The 21,607-nt window shown below is 50.8% G+C and overlaps 1 protein-coding gene across 2 annotated transcripts; it reads left to right on the top strand.

Moving 5' to 3' along the window:
- Positions 1-1,185: 1,185 nt before the first annotated feature.
- Positions 1,186-21,123, top strand: LOC308196689 (transmembrane protein 151B-like). Of its 2 annotated transcripts, none has more exons than XR_013952350.1 (2): positions 1,186-1,563; positions 10,019-11,404. XR_013952350.1 is itself a non-coding variant. In XM_080596070.1 (2 exons), exons 1-2 carry the CDS (start codon positions 1,474-1,476, stop codon positions 19,502-19,504), a joined length of 1,521 nt encoding a protein of 506 aa, XP_080452196.1. In that variant the 5' UTR covers positions 1,301-1,473; the 3' UTR covers positions 19,505-21,123. The 2 variants fall into 2 exon arrangements, 1 of the variants encoding a protein (XP_080452196.1); XM_080596070.1 differs by lacking the exon at positions 10,019-11,404 and adding an exon at positions 18,074-21,123 and having other exon boundaries at positions 1,301-1,563.
- The last annotated feature ends 484 nt before the right edge of the window (positions 21,124-21,607 follow it).

The following is a 21,607-nucleotide window of genomic DNA, read 5'->3' as shown; positions in this document are numbered from 1 at the left end:
GAGTGCTTCTGGCAGCTCCTCTGCAGGGCTGGCAGGAGCAAAAGCCAGACTACTCTGTGCATATGTACTGGGTGCAGCCAAGCAAATGCCCCTCCTGGCAGGAGGAGATGAGTTCTGGGGAGAAAAAGGCACCTGCGGCTGTAGTTGCAGCAGCAGTGTGTGCATTGCTGTTGGTCCAAAGCCACAGAAGCCAAAGGGAGTTTGTCAGTTGTCTCTCATGGATGCCCTTCTCCTCCAAAGCTAGGTGGGTTTCCCCCTCTTGGATCAGCCAAGATTCGCCCAATGCAATCCATGCCCTGAAATCCAGACGTATCAGGTGCAACACTTCTAGAAAACCCCAGCTTTGGGGCTTTTCTCTCTGTACATCCACACACCAAGCCCCGTTCCCTGCTCTGCAGCCCTCCTAACCAGCCCCGTATGCAGCCCAAGTGCCTTACGCTGGAGTGGAGCTGTACAGAGCAGCACGCCTGAAAAGCAGCAAGCATGTTGGAGCAGGAGTTGAGGTGCGAATATTCAAGCTAGGGTTGATGCCTCAAGTCTGCTCACTTGCCCGTTTGCAAGATTTTACGGAGCATTTAAAATATATACTGCTCTAGGGCACCGAGAGAGAAACAGATCAAATGAGATGAGCCTCACAAGGCAAAGAGTGTAATGAAACATGAAGCAAACATGCCGAGATAAGATGGTGCAGCACACCAGTCCTGGGCAGCAGGAGAGCAGATAATGACGGGATGCGCAGGATGCGGGCGGGAGGAAGAAATATTGGCAGTGTGGGGAGTTCCTGGCAGGCTGCAGCTCGGGGGGGGAGACCTGTGCTGGGGGTGGATGAAACCCTGAGGAAGGAGAAAGGGACAGGAGAAGCGGGGTGCCTCCATTTCCTCGGGAGGGAACAGGGGGGCAGCAGGGCCGTGCAGACCCTCCTGCCGGGCCGGGGCAGCCCCAGGGCTGGGTCCCGGTGCGGCCGGGGAGAGGAGCGGGGAAGTTTGCCCTGCTGCTCCGCGCCCCCTTCCTGCCCCGGCCGAGGTGCGGGCTTGGGGAGAAGCGGGGAGAGGGACCCGGGGAGGGAAGGAGGGATTCTCGCCTTCAGGGGGAGGCGGGGGGGAGCCCCCGGGCGGGGCGGGGAGGGGACGGGAGGGGATGGGATGGGAAGGGAAGGGAGGGAAGGACCCCCCCGCGGCTCCCAGCCTCCCCCAGAGGCTCCCACCTGGGGGGGGGCCGGGAGCGGCTGGGGCACCCCCCTCCGCCTCGCCTTTCTCTCCTCCCCTCCGCCGCCTCCCTCCCTCCCTCCCTCCCTGCCCGCCTGCCTGGGATGCTGGAAGGAGCCGGGCGGACCCGGCGGGGCGGCTCTGGGCGCGGGGGGCGGCTCGCACCGGCCCCGTTCCCGGCCCCGTTCCCGGCAGGGGGGCGGCCCGAGGGGGCTCTCTGCCGCCTCGGGGGTCCGCAGCCCCCGCCGCCCGCCGGTGATGGCCAAGGATGTCCTCGGAGGGGGATGCCGAGGCGGCTGCTGAGAGCGGGCCGGGCAGCACCCCCGCCCCGGGGGCGGCCGCCGCCGAGCGGGAGGAGGTGAGCGGCCGGGGGAGGGGGGGGGGGGGGGGGCACCCTCACGGGGGGGTCCCGGGGGACGAGAGGCAGGGGAGGGCGTGGGGAGGGGGCCGGGGAGCGAAGGAGGGAGCCCCGGGGGGGTGCCCGCAGAGCCGGGAGGCAGCCCCGCAGCCTGGCCGCTACCTGCAGCCGCCGTGCGGGGGCCGCCGGCGGGGTGCGGAGCGGTGCGGGGAGCGGTGCGGGGAGCGCTGCCCGCCGCGCCCTGCAGTGCCCGGGGCGCCGGCGGTGCGGGCGGGGTCCCCGCAGCCGGGAGGAGGCTGCAGAGGGAAGGATCCAGGGGGAGAAACGGGGCCTGTCCAGGGGAAGTTTGTCCCGGTCGGCACCTGGGGGGCCAGGGGTGCCTGCCGCTGCCCAGGGGTCGGGGGGGGTCGTGGGGTTGCAGCTCTCGGGCGCTGGCATAACTTGCAGGATGGGTGTGCAGCCTGGGGCTTGGTGGCTTTCAAATGCTTGGGCCACAGGACTGAGGACATCCCTCCCATTTTGTCTCAGGGCCTAGGCACTCTTCTTGCCTAATCTGCAGCAGAAAACACCGTAGGAAATAACAGCTTAATGTGCTTCTTCACGTCAGCTGCGAAGCCCTCACTGTGGCCTTGCAGATCACCGGCAGGGAATGACTGATGTGTCTGAGCGGTGACACAGAAAACACTGAGCCACAAGGCACCGGCCAGACAGAGCTGCAGGGCTGTGTGGCAGCCGATGACAATATGCTTACAGTCCTGTACATTTGGGACAGCGAGCGGCCCGGTGTTAGGAATGCCTGAGGTTTTCTTCTAACCGTAATGTAGCCTTTGCTCCCGACTGTTTTGACAGGTCTGCCACTTGCATTGCGTAATCTGCGTGCAAGTCGTGGAAGTGGCTGAACTTTCTTTGTAATAGTTAACAGCAAGCACAGATGCTGCTGGGGATGCATGGAGCAGCCTCCACGCAGGCAGAGAACACTGCAAACAGAAGTGAAGGCAACCCCGGAACATTTCTGTGTGCAATTTGTCCGCTTAAAGCTTCTCCTAATGTTTACATTACTCATCAGCAGTCCCGTGGTCCCATGGTCGTAATCTCAGCAAAGCTTACATGGAGCTGCCGTATGCTTGGGTTAAAACCAAGCAACACTTTTTAAAGTACCTATAATAGAAAATTGACTTCTCAGCTGAGGCTGAAAAAACTATCCTCTGTGGGTGAAAATTAGGGTTTTGTCCTGTCCAATTGCTTTTTAAACACCTGCGACACAGTTCACCGCTACGAGCTGTGGCTGGGCCCATGATACAGCTGCTGTTCTAGCGGTAGAGCTCCCCAATGTAATTACAGCCCTGCAGAAGATCAATAGATGGTTAATACTGGAAGGGATTTTTTGATTTATTTGGTCTATGGCCACAAGCTACAGAAGGCTTTCCAATATATTAAGTCCACCATAAAAATATCTAAGCCGTTTCTAGACATGAGAGCACTTGATCTCTCTGCTAAGCACATTATATCTTGCTTCAGTCATCCTCTTCTCAGTTTTTCTTCTGTTCCAATACAAGCATTTGCACATTTGAGTCTATATCTCAAATGCCTGTAACAGTGATGTCTTAACCCTGCAGTCCTACATCATTGGTCTTTTGCCCTTGCTTCCTCCATCTCCATGTGGATAGTGTTGTTTTCTTTGGTGCTGGGACCTGCAGTTGCATTGAAGTGCGCTGAATTAAATAGGCATTTCATGGTCTTCTGTATTAGTCTTGTCATTTATGGATTTCACTTGGATCAAATACATGGACTTAAATCTAAACAGTGACTTAAAATTGTCTTTATTGGGGAATAAATCAATGTGAGATAAAATCCTGACTGAGTGGCAGAGAACGTGCCTGAAGTCTGGGTTTTTATTCATGAAAACAGGACAAGTGAGGATGCAGCTGTGGAGCAGGAAGGAGAGCGGCTGCTCGGTCCCTGGCTGCAGCCCTGGCCCCGTCCTTCCAAGGGCCACCTGGGTTTTCTGCTGGCAGTGCTGAATGTCAGAGCAAGCCCTTGGATTACCTGCCACTATTCTGCTGTTTTGTAGTTTGGTGGCTGTTTTTTTTGTTGTTTGTTTTTCTGTTGAGATATCGATTGCTAGAGCTGGATGACCTGGACCAGTCATGCTTTTGGTGGTGGTGTAGGATTTTACCACCCCATCAACACTTGTGAAAAAGAATGAGGGTCTTTGAGGCGAGGGAATGGAAAGGACATGTTTTTCTGAACATTTCAGCAGTTACTGCTCTCGATTTATTCTCCGGACATATTTTCTTTCACTTTCCTCCCCACTGCTCTGTCCTGCCCTGGTTAAGCTGTGGGCTGGCTACTTTTCTTGTCTTGCTAGTTACTGTGACAGCCTACACCTACGCTGAAGAGCTGATAGTGACTTTTCTGCATTTTTGCCAATTTACACCTCAATTAGGAAAAGGTCTGAAATATTTACATTTTTAAAACTTAGCTGATTTTTTTTTTCAGGAAAGAGAAGCTGGTGAGTAAAAACGTCATTTATTTGCTACCAAAGCCAACTAATCACTGAAGGAAGCTGAAAGCAGCAGCCACTTGACATTTTGAAATACGTATTTGTCTTGTCTGTATTGGCAGAGTCAAACAGCAGTTGTCCATGACTGGTTTTATCTTGTCTTACATATTTGAGGACTCTAATTGGGCATGACATAGCACAATCAGTTAGTCTGTCTAAATAAAAGAGGGAAAACTTCATGGGTAAACGTTCCTAGAACCCATGGTCACCAGCGTGATGATGTACTTAGAAATGTTGCAGAAGAGGAAGACCACTCAAAGCTGTCTCATCTGCCTCTTGCTGTCAATGCAAAGCCCAACAGGAGTCGGTTTCAAAAGCGCTGTTTGTGGCCACAAATAACTTAGACTAGGTAGCTTTAAATTGTGCCCATCTATGAGCGGAGTCGCACCCACGTGGATGGGAGGTGGTGGAGGAAGCAGGCAGGCGGCCCTCCCAGGTTTATCAGGCCTGCCGTAGCTGCACCTTCCTCACCAGCAGCCCCCCTTGCTCTGCTGAAGCCTTCTCCCTCGCAGACCCCCTTGAGCCTGTTGGCTCCCCACTGCCTCTGTGGCTGCCTTCTCCTCCTGCAGAGGCTCGCTGTCCTCACTGAGGCTTCTCTGCTCATCGGAAACAGAGTCAGGAGCTGGGGCTGGAAAGGGGAGAGGGCAGAGGGCCTGTGAAGGAGGTTAATGTTGGTCCCTGCCGTCTTTTAAGCAGAAGCTCAGGAGGTACCAAGCATGAAATGTGGGACCTAGGGAAGCACTTTTCTTCCCCTCAGCTCTTCCAAACCTCTTGCAGAAGACCTGCTCCAGTAACACCCTGCATAATAGCTACCGGTTGGCCTAGTGGAAGGCTGTCACCGTCCCAGGCGAGTATAATTGACCAAAGAGGTAATATTTGTATGGTGCACAGTATTGCCCCTCTTGAATGAGGGTCAAACAGTGCTAGCCCCTTTCTACCCCCCTGCCCACTCATTCAGCAAACACAAATCAAGGAGAGCACCTCATTTCCTGATTCAAGTCATCTCCCTCATAAAGACAAAAGAACAATTCCATCAATAGTGGCAATGGAAAAACAGGAAAGCTTATTTTTCATGATCCTGCAGTTCCAGGAAATATTTGCATTGCAGATCCTGTCAAAAGAAAATCCATGCTGAGGCATCACATCTTACTCTGCTTTTGTTCTTTTCTGTGCCCCACTTTATCTTCTGCTCACGTGCGTGTTCTTGGTGCCCTGAAGTTGTCTCTCTTCTCCGTACTTTGAACGAGAAACTGACAAGAGTTTAAAAAAATAGGTAGGAAACAACAGATGGATGTGTCTGAGCTCTGAGTGGCAGCCTGGGCTCCAGCTGGGGGTGCTTCCAAGGACAAGGTCCTCTGTCCTCTGCAACAGAGAGTGCTTCATCACAGCCGTGGCTGAGATTGGACTGCGTTGCTCCTCCTGGCTGGTGTTCCTGGTTCCTTCCAGCAAGGGAATTGTCTCAGGGGAGTGGACTGGAGTGACTGGGGAGCTTGTGGAGCTCCATCACTGGAGGGTTATGAGGACAGCTTTGGCAAACAGCTGCTAAGTGCACAGATGTTGCCTCGTGGGAGAGGAGAGACAAGGTGACCAGGTGGTAGGTCCCGTCCAGGCCTGGTTGCTAATGCTGTGCCCTCAGGAGGACAGCCAGCCGGCTGGTACCAGGCAAGGGGTCTGCATACTGCTTTGAAACTCCAAATATGCTCCTTGTTCTCCCTTTCTCACTTCAGAGACCTCAGAAGATAATGTTCCCCAAGAAGGGAAGAGTGGTCACCAAGGCTCCTTTTCACTCGGTGGAAGCCATGGCAGGGATGAGGTAGAAGGTGTCTTCTCCCTAGGAACAGCATGGGGCTTCTCCCCTTTTCCTACACCTTAAAATAAAATAGCTCACAGCTTTGCTGGTGACCAGGGACACTAGAGGAACAGAGATTTAGAAGAGTGAAATGTCCCAAAGTGGTCTGTATTCAGTGGGGCTTGGTTCTGGGTGTGTTCTAGCACGCAGCAGTGAGTTAACACCAAACCCAGCCGTCGCCGAGCTATCAGCGCTGTAAGTCCCTGCAGTTGTTACGGTGACACTGTTGTGACACTGCAGATAAGGCTCTGTTTGATTTCTCACTTATAGCAGGAGCTCCAATTTCCAGAAAAGCGTGGTTAAGTAGTTAATTAGTTTTTAAGTTCTAATCATGAAAAATATAGTTCACTGAAGGGTTCGCTTTCAGACTATAATCATTCATCCGTCTCCTCTGAGCTTAAGAACTACAAAGTTAAAACTAGCGCACCGTGAAACTTCGCCGAGGTCACGGTTCTCGTAGCAGTGCTGCTAACTAGCCAAAACCCAAGGGGCAGCGCTGTCTTTAGGCGGGTTATGATCCCTGGGATGCCGCCCATGCTGGACCCTACACGAGCTGTGGCCGCCCTGCCCGCAGCACATCTCATCCCAAGCCACAAAATTAAGGAAGAGAAGTTCCTGGACCTAACTGCATAACAGTTTATGCTTTCTGTTCTTCCCCCACTCATCCCAGACCTGGAGCATCTACCACACGCCACAGGCAACACCTACAGTGACCTTAGCTCTGCCCCAGCAGCCTCGGGCCCCCGAGCCGCAGGGGGAGATGCTGCAGGAGCGGGCAGGACAGACGGAGAGTGGAAGGCTGGAGAAGCCCAGCTGCGTGGCACCAGCAGCACCACCAGGCTGGCAGCTTTCCTGCAGCAGAGCTGAGGTTGGGAAGTGGTATCTGGTGTACTCAGCAGTCCTTCTCATGGCACCGTGTGTGTCCCCTGGAGAGGACGGAGGGGATGGAGCGTGGAGCTCCTGCATGGAGTGCCACAGAGGCTGGGTGGTAGCATCCACCAGTAGGGTCTAGCCAGCATGGGGGTCCCGCTGAGGACCCAAAAGGTGGAAAACGACCCCTTGGGACTGCCAGGAGGTGAGGTGACCAGCCAGAAGTGCAAGTACCTGGTGGAGGAAGGAGGCAACGAGGGCATGTGGTGAAAAGCTGTGAGTGGCAATCTGTCGGCAGGCCTGAGGTGTGCCATGGAGCTGGAGCAGCCACGGGCCTCAGCAGGGGCCTGTTCTTCTGCAGCCAAGGCAAGAGGCAAAGCCCGTGGTTCCCACCAGCGGGTACGTGGAGCGGCAGGGTGGGATGGCTCACACCTCCTCCAGGAGAGTGCTGCTGCATTGCTCATGTGAAAGCACTTTACAAATGCTATTTTTTCAATATCTTCGGGAGGTGCAGAAAGGTGTGATGAAGCCACGCCATGGTCAGGTCAGGAAATAAGAGAGCTCTCTTAACCATTAGGTGTTTTAAATGAATTTGCAGTGGAAGTTTCACATGCTGTGTTGTCACAGGTTATTGCAGAATGTGTCTCTGAGAGAGAAAAGAGTAGCAAGAGGGAGAAAGGAGTGATATTCATCATGAATCCTCTTTTCTCACTGGGAAGCATGAGCTGCTGGGATGCTACCTCGTCTTAACAAGAGCACCATTATAAAAAAAAATCTCACAGCGTCGAGGTCCCAGCTGTGTTCAGAAAGGTGCAGGGATGGGGAGAGGCACTCTCTGAGTCTGGCAGAGCAGTGGTAGATGTTATTGCGGGGGAGGCTCAGCTCAGCAGCACAAGGGACCAGGCACAGCCGCAGCCTGAGCCCAATGCCGTGGTGCTGGGAGGTCTTCTGCTGAAGCATGGCTGGCCCATGGGAGGTCCCACATGGGAAATAGGGAGGAAGGAGACTGAGACACCAACTCACTGAGCCACTTTGTTCTGGTTTTACTGGTTACCACTTAGGTAACCAGTTTCTATCCCCCATTCAAATCTCAGGGTGTTCCTTTAGCCTAAGCAAAGATTAAATGGCATTAACAATAACAAACTATTTTTCTCATTTGCAAAGTCTGTTTAAACCAAGGCGTTAGACAACTGGCCGACAGCCAGTGAGGAGCTAGCAAGACAGTATGCGTGGATTCCTGTTGGATCCAGCCAGAAGATGTCAACCACGTGGAGCTCTCCCCTTCACACTGTCCCTGTCCCCAGAATGAAGCATGGGGAGCCTGTCCCTACTGTCCTGTTTCCCCTTGGCTGGTGGGCCTCTGCCTGGCACTGACTGCTGCCCTTACTCTCATGGATGTGGGGCATGGCACGGCAGGTAAATGGGGTCCTGCTGGTGCCTCTGGTGGCCTCTCATAGGCCACCATCTCCCCTTCATATCCTCTCACCCGGGCTGCTAAGACAGGAGCTGCAGGGTCACCTCGGTGGTGCTCAGCTTGCCCATGGATGGCTTCTCCTAGCCAGGCAGGAGGCAGCAGGGGCACCCGCAGAGGCGGTGGCCCAGCCCCATGGTGAGATACCACGTAGGTCTCTCACCAGAGGCTGCCTGGTGGAGCCAGGTTTTCTGTGCCTGCTAGGAATGGTCGATATCCAAGGGGGAGGCGTAGGGAATATGACTTTGTGTCACTGCTGAGTCAAAAGCCAGTGGCAGCAACGTCAGCAATTTGGGGGGGAAAGGGATAATTTTGTTAGTGTAGTATTTTGCGAGCTTGTAGGAAGATGTCACTAAAACAGCCCTGACTTCTGTTTGCAAATGGTGACCGCTTTGTTGCTAGGATTCCTTTGCGCCAAAAATGTACCTGCGTGGCTTTCCTTGCAGCAGCCTGCTCGTGCATCGCTGGTGGAGGCGGCTGGGGCCGAATGCTTCACGCCCCTCACCTTCCTCCCCTTAAATTTTAGTGGGCAGCTTTCCCAACCCGATGCAATGTTCTGCATGTATATTGGCTGGGGTCCAAATGCCTTTTTTTTTCTGGGATTTCCTTTGTTTCTGCTTGAAGAACTTAAAAGTATCCTGTAAGAGCTACCTCTGGTTCTGACATTTTAGAGGACTGGAAGCTCCTTCTGTCCTGACCTCTGCTTTCCTCTTCTTCAGATGGTGGCTTTAATGCTTGAATTCATGAGGGTGAATGGTGTGAAGTAACGGGCTGCCTTTCTGCGGTACCTCAGGGGGGTCCTATCAGCTGATATTCAGGTGGATCAGCAAGATGTGTGCCAGTTCGTGGTTTGTCTTGTCCCGTGATAGCCTCTGCTGGGGAGAGAATTGAGTGCCTCCGTTTTTTGCACCTTTATGCCCTCCGCTGAGGGAAGGAGGAGATTAAATCTCTGCGGGGCTTTGAACAACCATAAGCCCAGCCATCCCCGTTCACCGCAGGAGTACAGCTGCTGAAGCGAATGCCTCCGCATTGGTGACACAACCAACATGTGGCATGCGTGCAGGTTGCTCCTGTTAAACCAAGTCACAGAGCTTCTCTGCTCGGTGCTGGCCATGACGCCCCTGCCTGCGTGAGGTTTTCACTCTGTCAGGAGCTCCATGGCAGAGGAGCAAATGGTGCGTTCAAAACGTACATGCAGCAACAACCGTACGACATGTTCAAGGACCGAAGGGAAATTCTCTTTGATGCTAAATGGCTTTTTACATTGCCTTCTATTCCTGATATTTCCCTTTCCCTCCGTGCTGGCAGCCATGCTGAGAGCACTTTCTATTGGCTCAGCATGAGCTGGGGGTAATGGGCTTCTTGTAGTTCAAGATGGATAAGAGGAGGGATTTTATTTCAGGCTCCCCAGGACGGAATTTATGAGATGACTGTTGTAATATCTCCCTTTTCCCTCACCAGGCCTTATTATCAATGCCCCATGTGGTGCCCAGACTGGGTCACATGGTGGAGGAGTACTTCTAACTGTCGTACACCAACATCTGGTTTAGCACAGCCCTGCAGGCTCCTTTCTTTCTGTAGTAATGAGCATCTCACCTAGGAGTTCATTTGGCCCTGAGAGGCAAGAAGAGGTTGCACTCTGACTCTTCTCCTGTCGTTGCCTTCTCCCTGGTCAACCCGATCTCCTTGATTCTTTCAACAGGATCACCTCAGGACTTGGAGGCTGATGTCTGCACCCACGCCTGTGGTGGGTGACTGGGGATGTGGGGTAGAGATCTCCTTGCCCTCATTGCATTGTCCCTGTCTCACTGGACACATGTGAGGCCTTTCTCAGCAAACTGGAGGCTAGTCCTGGCGTCAGAGCTCACCTCAGTTACGGTCAACAGCACAGCTGAAAGCTCGTCTGGCAAGGACTTGCTGGTCCTCTCTGCATTACATCCTGCCACGTCCATCAGCAGTGGAACATTTTCCACTGCCCTCTCCTGATCAGGATGGAAGAAGCCTCATAGTCAGAGACAAAAATCTGCTTTCATCCAGGCAGATCGCCACCTGCCAAAGTGTGTGACTTGTGGTTATTGATTGTTCTTCCCCTTTCATCTATCTCATTGGGATGTATTTGTCACAAGTATAAATCCACAGAGGCAAATGAAATTGTGGCTGGCATTAATTTATCCCCCATTTTCAGTTCTTTCTCCTCTACTTCTATTTCTCTTCTTCCAGTCCTATGTCAGCATTTCTCTTTTTTCCCTGTGGACAGGAAGACTATGCTTGCAGAACTAAAACGAAAACAAAAGATCGACTTGTTGCTCATATGAGCAACCCCGAGCTGTGGGGTCACTTTGCTGTTGAAGACAGTGCTCAGGTCACCCCGTGGTGTTGGAGGAGAGCAGGAGCAGGCCGTGACACCAGGCGCTGCCTCATGCCTCTGCTCCATGGGCCCGACTCCCTCCCGGCCCAGCCCAGGCTGGCAGGTCCCCGTCCTCACCCACCGCAGCCCTTTCTCTGCCTCAGTGACATTTGCATTTGGAGCATGTCTAGGCCACCCTCTTCTCTCTTCCACCTCTTCGCCTCCCTCCTCCTGTGTTTCCTTCTCATTTCTCTATTTCCATTCAGGCCACGTCTTCAGTACCCTCTGTTTTCTCTCATTCTTTCATTTCAGACATGATAGCATTTTGCTTCAGCAAAATTGCAGCTCTTGAGGTCAGCCACCAAGGGCAAACACGTTCACACGTAAGGTTTCAAGGGACAGGAAATGCTTTTGGCATGATTTCCCCGAAGGAGAATTTAAATGCTTTTGAAATTGGGGAACCCAGATATCTGACTGCAAACCAGACACAGGCAGTCAAACTTGGACCCCAAACTGTCCACAAAACAAACATTAGAATAAATTCCTGCTGTTGCAGCATATTTTCTGCCTATCCAGCTCATGATGGAGTTTTCAAAGAGACTGAAGTACTGAGTCTGACAGAAGAGGAAAAAGCCATTTCATTGTTAGAGAGCTACAGAGAAATAGTAAACATATGGCAAAATAATACACAGTTTTTTTAAGGACTAACTCCAAAACAGTTTAAACAGCTTCCTTTGAACTTCACAGGCTATTTCTCCTTGTCCATCAGGGTCAGCTTGGTAGCCTTCAGTTCAAATTTATTCCGGCAGTCCAGATTGGAAGTGGACAAAACAAGAGGTTTGTAATTGTCACCGTAACCATTTGCATGCCATAAGCAGCAAAGAAAAAGTAACGCTTCAAGCCCACACTGCCATACTCCTGCTTTTGGAGTAAAATACAACTACTGATTAATAGCATATGACAACAGCAAGCTAGGTAATGACGTGCTCCACCGAAGCTCTGGCAGGATTTGTTTTAGCATTGCATCTAGAGCTGCTTGCGGGATTACCCCCGGCAGTCAGCACTGGAAGTGTGAGGAGCACCTCGGTGTCCACACAACACCCACAGCCTTGTTCTAATGACTGACACTTGGCTTTATGAAGACGGTTGTCTTGTATATGTTAATGGGGTATTTAGCCATTAGATTGGCAGAGTTCTGGAGGAATAATTACTAGATTTGACACTATCCACTGGATTTAAGCATAGAATTACTGCTGGTAACATTTACAGTTGGCACAAACATTACCAGGCTGTGCTGTTACAATGAGATGAGCACTGTCCTACGGAGGGATCTGCTTCATTTAATAATTTTGTTATTCAATCCAAAGCCAAATCTGAAGTTACTCATTTCAGGGTAGAGAGTGCAGCCAAGTCTTTAGTTTTCCTCAAAACAGTGACTCAAAAAATACCTAGGAGCAGTGAATGGTTGAATTTACACACCCAGGGTGGTGCTGGTCCAAAATCTACTAATGCAATTCTTGGTGATATTAAAAAGGGAAAATGTGTGGGAATGGGAGGTCTTTTCATGCTTTGGTATGATGTCAGCGAAATGAATGCTGAAGTTCTGTATCCACTTGCAGGCTACACATAAGAAGGATTTCAAGGTGCCAGAGAGAGAGTGGAGTACCAAAGAGCTGGAATAAAAGCTGTTCAGTGAAGGACTTTGAGACCTTGACCCATTTAATATGTCAAAAGAAAGCTTAGAGGTGTCAAAATTAGCACGGAGAAGCACCTTCAGAGAGAGAAGGCAGCAGTATGAAAGGAGTCTTTCATCACATGGAGAATGGGCATCCCCACTGCCATCACTGGGGACTAAAGTGAGACAAAATTACAATGGCAGTGAAATTTCATCATCAGAACAAATTGCAGAAGGGATTGCAGGCCCTTCATTTGCTTTTGTCTATAAATTAATGCAGTGTGTCTTTATGGAAGATGAGCTTTCACCAACCACCAGTTACTGGGATGTACGTAGGATTGTAGAGTGAAATTGCACTGCCTGTGAGGTATAGGAGCTAAAGAGAGAAGGTATGGTGTCTCCTGGTCTAAAGGTGTAAAGGTAGCTTGGATCATAACAGAAGCTGAACTTTTCTGACCCAGAATAGTCTTGCAAAGTCAATAGGAAAAATCCTTATGACTACCTGTGAGGACTAAAGAACCATCTGGCTCTTTGTTGTATTGTAACCGTCCCAGCCATCACCTAGGACAGCCATGTGGTTAGTGAGTGAATCTGGCCATCAGATGTGCTGGTGTCCAGGGGTCAGCAAAGGCAATGAGCCTTCGCTGATAAAACTGAGGCACTAGAGGTTAAAGGTAGGCACCCAAAATCCTGGGCTGGTGGAATCAGTCTGGGCTTCTCTGAGCATCCCTTCCTACGCATGCTAATGGGGGATGCTTGTCTGGGGGAGCAGGGACATCCAGCCCGCCTTGACCTGCACCCCAGGAAACTCATCCTTGTTATACATCCATCACGAGGAAGGGACCCCAGGGACACAAATCACCCAGAAATATTTTGTTCTCTAGCATCGGTCTTACAGCTCAAATGTGTCTTTTAAGGACAAATCAGGGCTCGGTGTGTGTCTGTGTGTGTGTTGGGGTGTGTGTGTAATTTTTTGCCTTCTTGGCCACCTCAGTGTAGTTGCTTGTAAGCTCACGTAGGATGGTTACCAGTTACAACCCAGCTGCCTGCATCTCCATGCTGGTCTCACAAGCAGTCCAGAGATGGGTGAGAGAGCCAAAACTCTGGTCACCCGCCCCTCCAGCCCCTGGCCACACTCTACTCCAGCTGCCAAGTGCTGGGCCACATGCTCCCCCTCTGCTCTCTCCCCAGCACTTTACACTATGCAGGATGAACAGCCCAAATCTGCATGCTGTTACAGCATGAACTACTTTTAAATGATTTTAATTATTGTTGCTGCAGCCAGAAGCCGAGCTGGCTGCTGCAGAGCTGGGGCAGGAGCAGGGTGGGTGTGCCGGCTCCACGCCGGTCCCTGCATACCAGCGTTTGATCTCCAGCATCCGCCATCCGAGGGTGTCTTTGAAGGCAATTGCCCTTTCAGCCACTGCCTGAGTGCTTTATCATTTGCAAACTAAGTTCTGCACAAAGTTTCTTGAAGGAGAAATAATCGAAATGCTGCTAGCCTGGAAACTCCTGTCTGCTGTAGGTGTCAGTTGAATTTCCAGTTTTCCTTCAGCAGCTAGGGCTTTCCAGACTATTTTCCAGCAACTGCGGCAACGAATTAAATAACATCTATCATTTAGTGTCTTGGAAGACTCCACGCCACCAGACAACAAACAGACCATGGGAGAACACGGACCCGCCTCTCCATTTTGTGTGGGATGCAGTTACATCTCTCTGCTGGAATTTTTTTTTTGGAATGGATAGGCCAAAAAGCCCCGATGTAAAGGTAGAGTGGGGAAGGGCAGCTTGGAACAGGGCTACCCCGACCTTTTGTTTTGGGTTAGTGACCCAAATCTGTGGGCCCTAGTTTGCAGGGAAGGTGCCTGGTGACTGAGCTTTCGCCTGTTCTGAGGCAGTCGCTGCTTGGCCTTGGCTTTCTGAAGGGCTCGCTGACCTCACTTTCTTCAATTACATTTCTCTGTTAACATTTTCCATGGGTTATGGTTTTGCTCCACATCAAAATGACACAGAAGCCACAGCATTCCCCAGAGAATGCAGCTCTCGGTCGCTGACTGGCCCAAGTTATCATGGAAATTATTAGTTTTCTTAAGCATTTATTGTAGTCATCCCAAAACACAAGCTTACCCCATTTCGATCTGAAACGTTGCACATGGCAAGGAGAAAATTCCATGTAGTACCACAAACACCATGCTTGCAAGAAGGTGGTATGTTAATTAATAAAGTCTGGGAGCCACTGGTTTAACATGTTAATGAATTTGTTATGCAAAGGTAGATGGAAAGATATATTTCCTTATTAGACTTTTGAATGTCTGATACTTTTATTGTAACTATTTATTACATTTCCTATCTTTCTTACAAACACACTAGTAGTGTTTCTAATATTATAAAGAGAAATAAGGAGATATAGTCTAGATGAACATAGTCAGGATGTAAAATGAGAGGGACAGCCGAAGGGGCAGACCCTGGAGGAGAGAACCTTTTATACCTGAGGACTGCAAAGAGTGAGGTCTGGTTAGCAGCAAAGGAGGGTATGAGGAGGTGGGTCAGAAGAAAAGAATCATGGTTTTCCCAATGGATTATAGGCACCAAGGCCCTCTTGAGCTGGACTATAGGTGTGTGTTCATCCGAGAGATCTGCCAGTGGACACTACAGCTGCGTGGCCTCACTAACGCAGGAAGGAGAGAAGCTGCATTTCTTACAAGCTGCAGTGAAAACGGTGTAGGTACCCCAGCTCGGGCAGATCCAGCCCTCTCAGTGCAGGTATCTGAAGGCCATTTTTGATGTGTCTCCACAGGATGCATACAGAGACCTGGACCTGCAAGCCTTGGAGCTGCTGCCAGCTCAGGCCAGTGCTGCTCTGAGACTGGTGAGATCGCAGCCACCTCTTTCCCCAAAGCTGGGGTGGCATTTCATGGGGCTAAGCACGTTAGGAGGCATTTGCCAGCTCTCAGGCTCCAGTATGGCCACTGATAACCCTAACCAGCAGGGCTGGTTGAATCAGTTCTTGGGTAGGAGCCAACCTGTGGGCTGCAAGTTGGACTACAGAGCTTCAGAGAGCAGTGAAGTTTATTAGGCAAAGGGAAGGGAGAAAAAGGAAAGGTGGGGATTGCAGTGCCTCTGGCAAACAGTACCTTAACTGACACGGGACAGCCCTTGCATGGCTGCATGCAGGGCCAGGCTGAGAGTGCTTTCAATGGGTTCTGGAAAGGATTGGGGTTCCTGGAGTACTTAAGCACACACCTTACATTATAACTGACTGCTAGACATCCTTAGCTGGGTCCTTGGCATTTCTGCAGAGTATTAACCAGATTCTATTCGTGTGAGATGTACCTGTGAAAACAACTTGCTGAGTATGGACTTCAGTTCCCATGATAGGACTCTGCCCTGCTGTCTCCTGCTCCATCCCAGTGACTGGAGTAGAGAGTTTCACTCGCAGTTTTCTTCACCTCAGTAAACCTTCAGGGGAAAAAAGGCTGGAGGTTTGAAGTTCTTCATTGCAGTCCATATTTTTGCATTATGACAGTGCTCAAAAACTCTAGTTCCATGTAAAGTCAAGAGAAAGAACAAAAGACAGAGATTCCTGGCAGAGTCCCCAGGAGCCAGGACAGCCAGCATGCAGCTGGGGAGAAGCCTACGTCAGAGCAGTAATGGCACTGGGACAGAGCAATGGGTATTTGACAAGAGTTTCAAGAGATGAAACTCTTCATGACTGCATGTAGACTCAGGAATTCATCCCCAAAACTCCCATAGATAGTATTCAGCTGATTTGGGGACTGCCTGAAGCCACTTTGTTGCTTCCACAAGGCTTCCTGCCAAAGGCTAGGGAAAACAGCCTTATTCTTTCCCATACTAAGGTCTTTTCTCTGCCCTACGTGCAGAAAAGGTGTTATGTACGGTGCCCTGTTTAGCTCCTCTGCATCCATTCTGGCCACTGTTTCAGTAATGACCTTAGTAAAGAGAACACAGTCCAAAATAATTATTCTTCATTCTGTCACAAATATATACAGAAGGCTTGGGATCAGAATAGAAATTCTTTGTAGGTTTCTTCTGGATGCATCAGGAAGAATCATGGGCCAAATTCTGCCCTTAGTTGCTGAAGATGAATGGTGTAGCTCCCTAAAATAAATAAAATTACTCTGCACTTACACAGCATCAGATTAGATGCTACAAAATCAAAAACCTAACCCTGTGTAGTCTATTTGGCAGTGCTCAAAACGAATCATAAAAACCTCTACAGTTACTTAGAAGTGGCTCTCTCGCAGAAAAAAAAAAAAAAGGCAGTATTAAATAGTATTAAACCTGATCTGATAGCCCTGCAAGGTTAGGTGCCAATGCTTCCATCTCATTGAGAGAACAGTAAATTCTTTCTAGTGGTGCCACGCTATTATTTCCTGAGTCATAAGACGCTGGTCCTTAAACTCTTCGCTGGTTCAAGCTTACTTGCTGAATCCTAACTACTCTGGGTCTGAGCAAGCTATATTGGGTGAGAACTTTATCTCTGGAGAAAAAGAGAAGACATTTCTCAAACCTAGCATCTGCTGGTGTCTATGCAGTAGTTTGATGCATGGTGGCCCCTTGGGAGAAGGAGTAGCAGCATGCTTCTATTTTTGCATAAAATCAGGCTCAGCAGAGGGCATGATGATGCACGAATATCAGCATGTAACTGCTTTCTCGCTGTCGTTTTCTCAGAGTTAGGGGGAAGTGAAGGATGGTGGTGATGAGAGAAATGCATTCAGCCCTCCACATGTCATGTACTTTCTATGGACCAGCAGCTGCCAGCCAGGAGTGTAACCCATGCTGCTGCTGCTCTTTGCAGAAAGACAACTTTGTTTCTGCTAGCTGCTTGGCTGGATTTGGCCTTTTTTATTATAGCCCAACATAGCATGACAATGCAGCTGATTCGCTGCAACATCGCTGGGGTAAGGACTGCAATCACATCGTCTCAGTGAGCACAGCGGGAGTACAAGAATGCAAACTCCCCCTCCACTTCCAGCCTGACTTTTGTGACTTGAAAGAAAGGGATGTGCTGCTACATTTTAGATGTTCACTCATACACCCTTAGCTCTAATGCTTAAACCACTCAGGTGTTTTAGGTAGGAGCTCGTCTTCTAACCAGCCTGCAGCTATACTGCACTGTGCAGTACTCCTGACAATTTTTTCAAATAAATGTGCTTGAATCTGGTAATTTTCCTGATGGCTCGCCTCCAAGAGAATGGTGTCGATCACTCGGTAGGTTTCAGGGCTGGGGCTGAGTCAGCTCTGACTCAGGCGGCAGCTCCGGCTCTGCCAGGCGCTGGTCCCCTGTGCTGTGCGACCCAGGGGGCTGTGGCTCCACCAAGGACACTGCTCCTTGCCCCCTTGGCAGCATGGTGCAGGAGCCCCCCAAATCACAGGGCAAGCCCACAGCCCTGTGCTTTTGACCGGGTCACCTGCTGTGAAGTCCTCTTGGCCTCAGAGGAGGGTGTGTAGACAAGGGCGGGTGCTGGCTCCTTGCATGGTGGAGGGTGTGGGGGCCTGTCTTGCCCCCACAGAGGCCCCAGTGTTTCTGGAAAAGCGGTTTATATTCCCGTTTCTGTGAAGTAGGGTGGTGTCCCAGTCCTCAGGCAGTCGAGAGTGAACCCAGACACAGTCTGGAAAGCAAAAGGCACCATGTGTGTGCTATGTAAAGCAGTGTGACTGACAGGTTCCTCTCTTTGTCTTTCTCCCCCCATCCCCGTTGGTGTGATTCAAAGCAACGCCCCGTGAAGCAGTCCCTGAGTGCCTGCATGTGCAGAGAGTCCCACTGGAAATGCCTCCTCCTCTCCATCCTCATGTACGGCTGCCTGGGAGCGGTGGCCTGGTGTCAGCTGGCCCGGGTCACCAAGCTCAGCTTCGATAGCTCCTTCAAGGGCAAGTCCATGATCTACCACGACAGCCCCTGCTCAGACGGCTATGTCTACATCCCACTGGCCTTCCTCTCCATGCTCTACGTGGTTTACCTGGTGGAGTGCTGGCACTGCCACGTCAAGAGAGAGCTGCAGTACAAGGCGGATGTGGACAGCGTCTATGAATGCATCAACCGCATGCAGCAAGCCACTCCATGCATCTGGTGGAAGGCCATCAGCTACCACTTCGTGCGGCGAACCCGGCAGGTGACCCGGTACCGCAATGGCGATGCCTACACCACTACGCAAGTCTATCACGAAAGGGTCAACACCCATGTGGCTGAAGCTGAGTTTGATTACTCTCACTGTGGGTACAAGGACATCTCCAAGGAGCTCCTGGGCCTGGAGAGCTACACAGCCACCAAGCTGAGGTTCACCAAATGCTTCAGCTTTGCCAACATTGAGTCTGAGAACTCTTACCTGACCCAGAGAGCTCACTTCTTCACAGAGATTGAGGGTCTGGATGACTACATGGAGGTGAGGGAAGGCATGCAGCTCAAAAACGTGGACTTTAAAGAGCTTATGATGGCCTACGGGGACCCGGATCACCTCCCATGGTACGTGTCCCACTATGCTTTCTGGGTGGCTGCCATCCTGATGATCTCGTGGCCACTCAGGGTACTCATAGAGTATCGGACTGCGTATGTCCACTACCACGTGGAGAAGCTGCTGGGCCTGGAGTACACGGCACCCACTGCGATGGAGGAGCCCCTCTACAGGTACCGCATGCCCCGAGACGCCACGCAGGACAGCACAGAGCTGGAGTGGCACATCTGCACCAACCGGCAGCTGATCCCCAGCTACTCGGAGGCCATGCTGATGGACCTGGCCGACTCCCCGGCGTACAACAGCTACACAGTGTGTCGGTACAGCGAAGCGGCCCACGGCTGCGAGCGCTGCAACCGCACCTCCAGCACCTCCTCCATCTTCTCACGCCACGCTTTCCACAGCTGCAGCGGCAACTCCCGCCTGTCCCTCAACACCAGCCGCTTCTCCCTCTGCCGTGTCCACGGCTCCCACAGGACAGGCCTCTGGAGGAGCCGCAGCAGCAGCATCGCTGACCGGGGCTGCCATGACGAGCAGTGCTGCTCCTACTCCAGCCAGCTGGCTGTCAACGAAAACCCCCCAACCTACCATGACGCCCGCTTCTTCCCTGTCTTGATCGTGCACAGGCCAGAGGGGCACGACAGACGGCACTTCTACGTCAGACGCTCCTCCTGTCTGGAAACGTCTCTGTGATGGGCTCCCATGGTTTCTCGGCTCCTCTGCCCTGGGGCAGCTTAACTGTGGTGGCTGCAGAGATGCCACAGCCTGCAAACGTCAGTCTGCAGGACAAGCTGCGGATTTCAGTTCAAAACCTGCCATCGCACGAGGATATGGTCACCCTGACAAGTGGCCAACCTCATTTCCAAAGCTTATTTTCCTCTCCCATTGGTCTTCCTGTTCATTTATCCCCTCTTCCTTTTGCTCTTTTACTCCTCACTATTTCTTTGTTCCTTGGGTCTGTGCCTCTTCTCCCATCCCACTCTTTCCTTTACGTTTCAGTCACAGTGTTTGACAGCTGTTTCTACGGGAGGATTCATAAAGCCCGTGTTTTGCAGTGCATTTGCCCTCTTGGATGCCCTGCAAGGTAAGAAACTCAGAGACAGCAATGCCAAGCGAGGCACTGAAAGGCCTGCGGCCAGTCAATGTCAAGTCAGGAGGAGAATTCAGATCCACAGGCTCTGAGTTACCTGCAGCAAACCCCAAACAAAGCTTTTTAAAATTTTATTTTCACCAGTCACTTTCTCTTCTCTCTCTACCATTATCTTCCTATTTCGGTTTTCTCATTTCTGCTTTCCAATTTTTCACGGGGTCTTTCTGGGGTTTTGCCAGGTGTCTTTCAGCCTGTAATTGGCTTCCATTGCCCAAAAATTAGGTATTTGCAGCACACATTTCACTGACCACTGACACAGCCACAAGATATGCCCCTGAGAAGTGCTGAAGACTTTCACCACAGATTAGTGAGACACATGAATAAAGCAAAAAGCATGCCCTTTGCTAACCTTGCCCTGCCTGGTCTGTGGCAGAGATGCTGCTGCATTTCCAGCTGTAGTTAACCTCATTCAGCTCCACCAGTGTTAGCAGTCGTCGAGAGCCGTAATGTAGATCAGTGCCCTGTTAGTGCCACTATTTTTAGGACTGTAGGTCAGGTTTGTGGTTATTTCATTCCTACCACTTGCTCAGAGCTGCAAGGGCTGGCAAAGGAGAGAGGGGCCAGGGAGGGAAAGGTAAACGTGGTGTTAACCCACCACAACCCACCCACTGGTAATTCAGAGGCTCTTCCTGCACAGCTTCCCCATGAGCAGGTGCAGAGCCTTCAGTAACCTGTTAGATCAGCTCAGCAGGGTCACATCCAGGAGGTGACCAGTCCTGGCAGAACCAGCTGAGTCCTCCCAAGAGCCAGGGACTGACCCAGGAGCTCCTGGCCGTGCCCAGGACCCATCAGGGACCCTGCAGGCTGCCAAACCTCTGTCCCGCAAGGGACAGCCATGCGCTGAGCAAGCTCTGTACCATTTCATCATGTGGATGGCAGAGATGGGCATCAACCATGACTCGCAGGAGAGCGCAATACAATCGCAATACAGTAAATGTCGAAAAGAAAGCGTCATAACTCCCTACAGCAAGTAGGTAAGGAACCAAGGGGCTGGCAACAAATGCTTCCTCCCGAGTCAGTTCTGTGTGTATCTATGTGTAATATGAGATTTGTAAAGTCATATCAGTATGTGTGGAGTATATATAACTGCATACTTATATGGTGATTTCTTATGGCATTGACTGTTGCACCATGTTAAATATATTTTGTTTTGGTTTGATGACTCCGTTTTGATGCACTGTGTTTTATTTCAACTCCGGAGATAGAAACATTGCTTTCACATCGGCAATACCTGGCTAACCTGCTGTGAAGGATGGCACCATCAGAAAGGTTTAAATTTGTATGAGTCAATCTTTTTTAATGTAAATACTTTATGTATGATTTATGTGACATTTTCATTCTGACAGCTTGGCATTTATTGCAAAAGATAGATAACACATACGATGTGTTAGTTTATCACCTCTAAAAAAGAATAACCAACCCAGACACATGGAAGAATCAGGTTTGGGCTCAGGGTAATGATTATTGTTGGACTGGGACCAAAATCCTTAAATGGATAAATGTCAAACTTAGGAAAGAAAAAGAAAATTAAAAAAATCCAGACTTAGATCCACCCCACAATGACCAAGTCCCAGTCCCCCAGCCAAGAGTCTGGGAAGGAAGAAAGGATCAGACCCGAACTCCAGACTCAGACTCATCTCTGATTT

The sequence above is a fragment of the Anser brachyrhynchus genome, assembly GCF_964034855.1.
Source record: "Anser brachyrhynchus genome assembly, chromosome: 5".
Taxonomy (NCBI): domain Eukaryota; kingdom Metazoa; phylum Chordata; class Aves; order Anseriformes; family Anatidae; genus Anser; species Anser brachyrhynchus.
Note: the sequence above shows the minus strand (reverse complement) of the source record. Positions and strands in the feature narration are given on the sequence as shown.

Coding starts and splice junctions, on each gene's coding strand:
- LOC308196689 (XM_080596070.1), top strand. CDS start 1,474: ATGTCCTCGGAGGGGGATGCCGAGGCGGCTGCTGAGAGCGGGCCGGGC. Junction 1,564..18,073: donor CCGCCGCCGAGCGGGAGGAG/GTGAGCGGCCGG, acceptor TGTGATTCAAAG/CAACGCCCCGTGAAGCAGTC.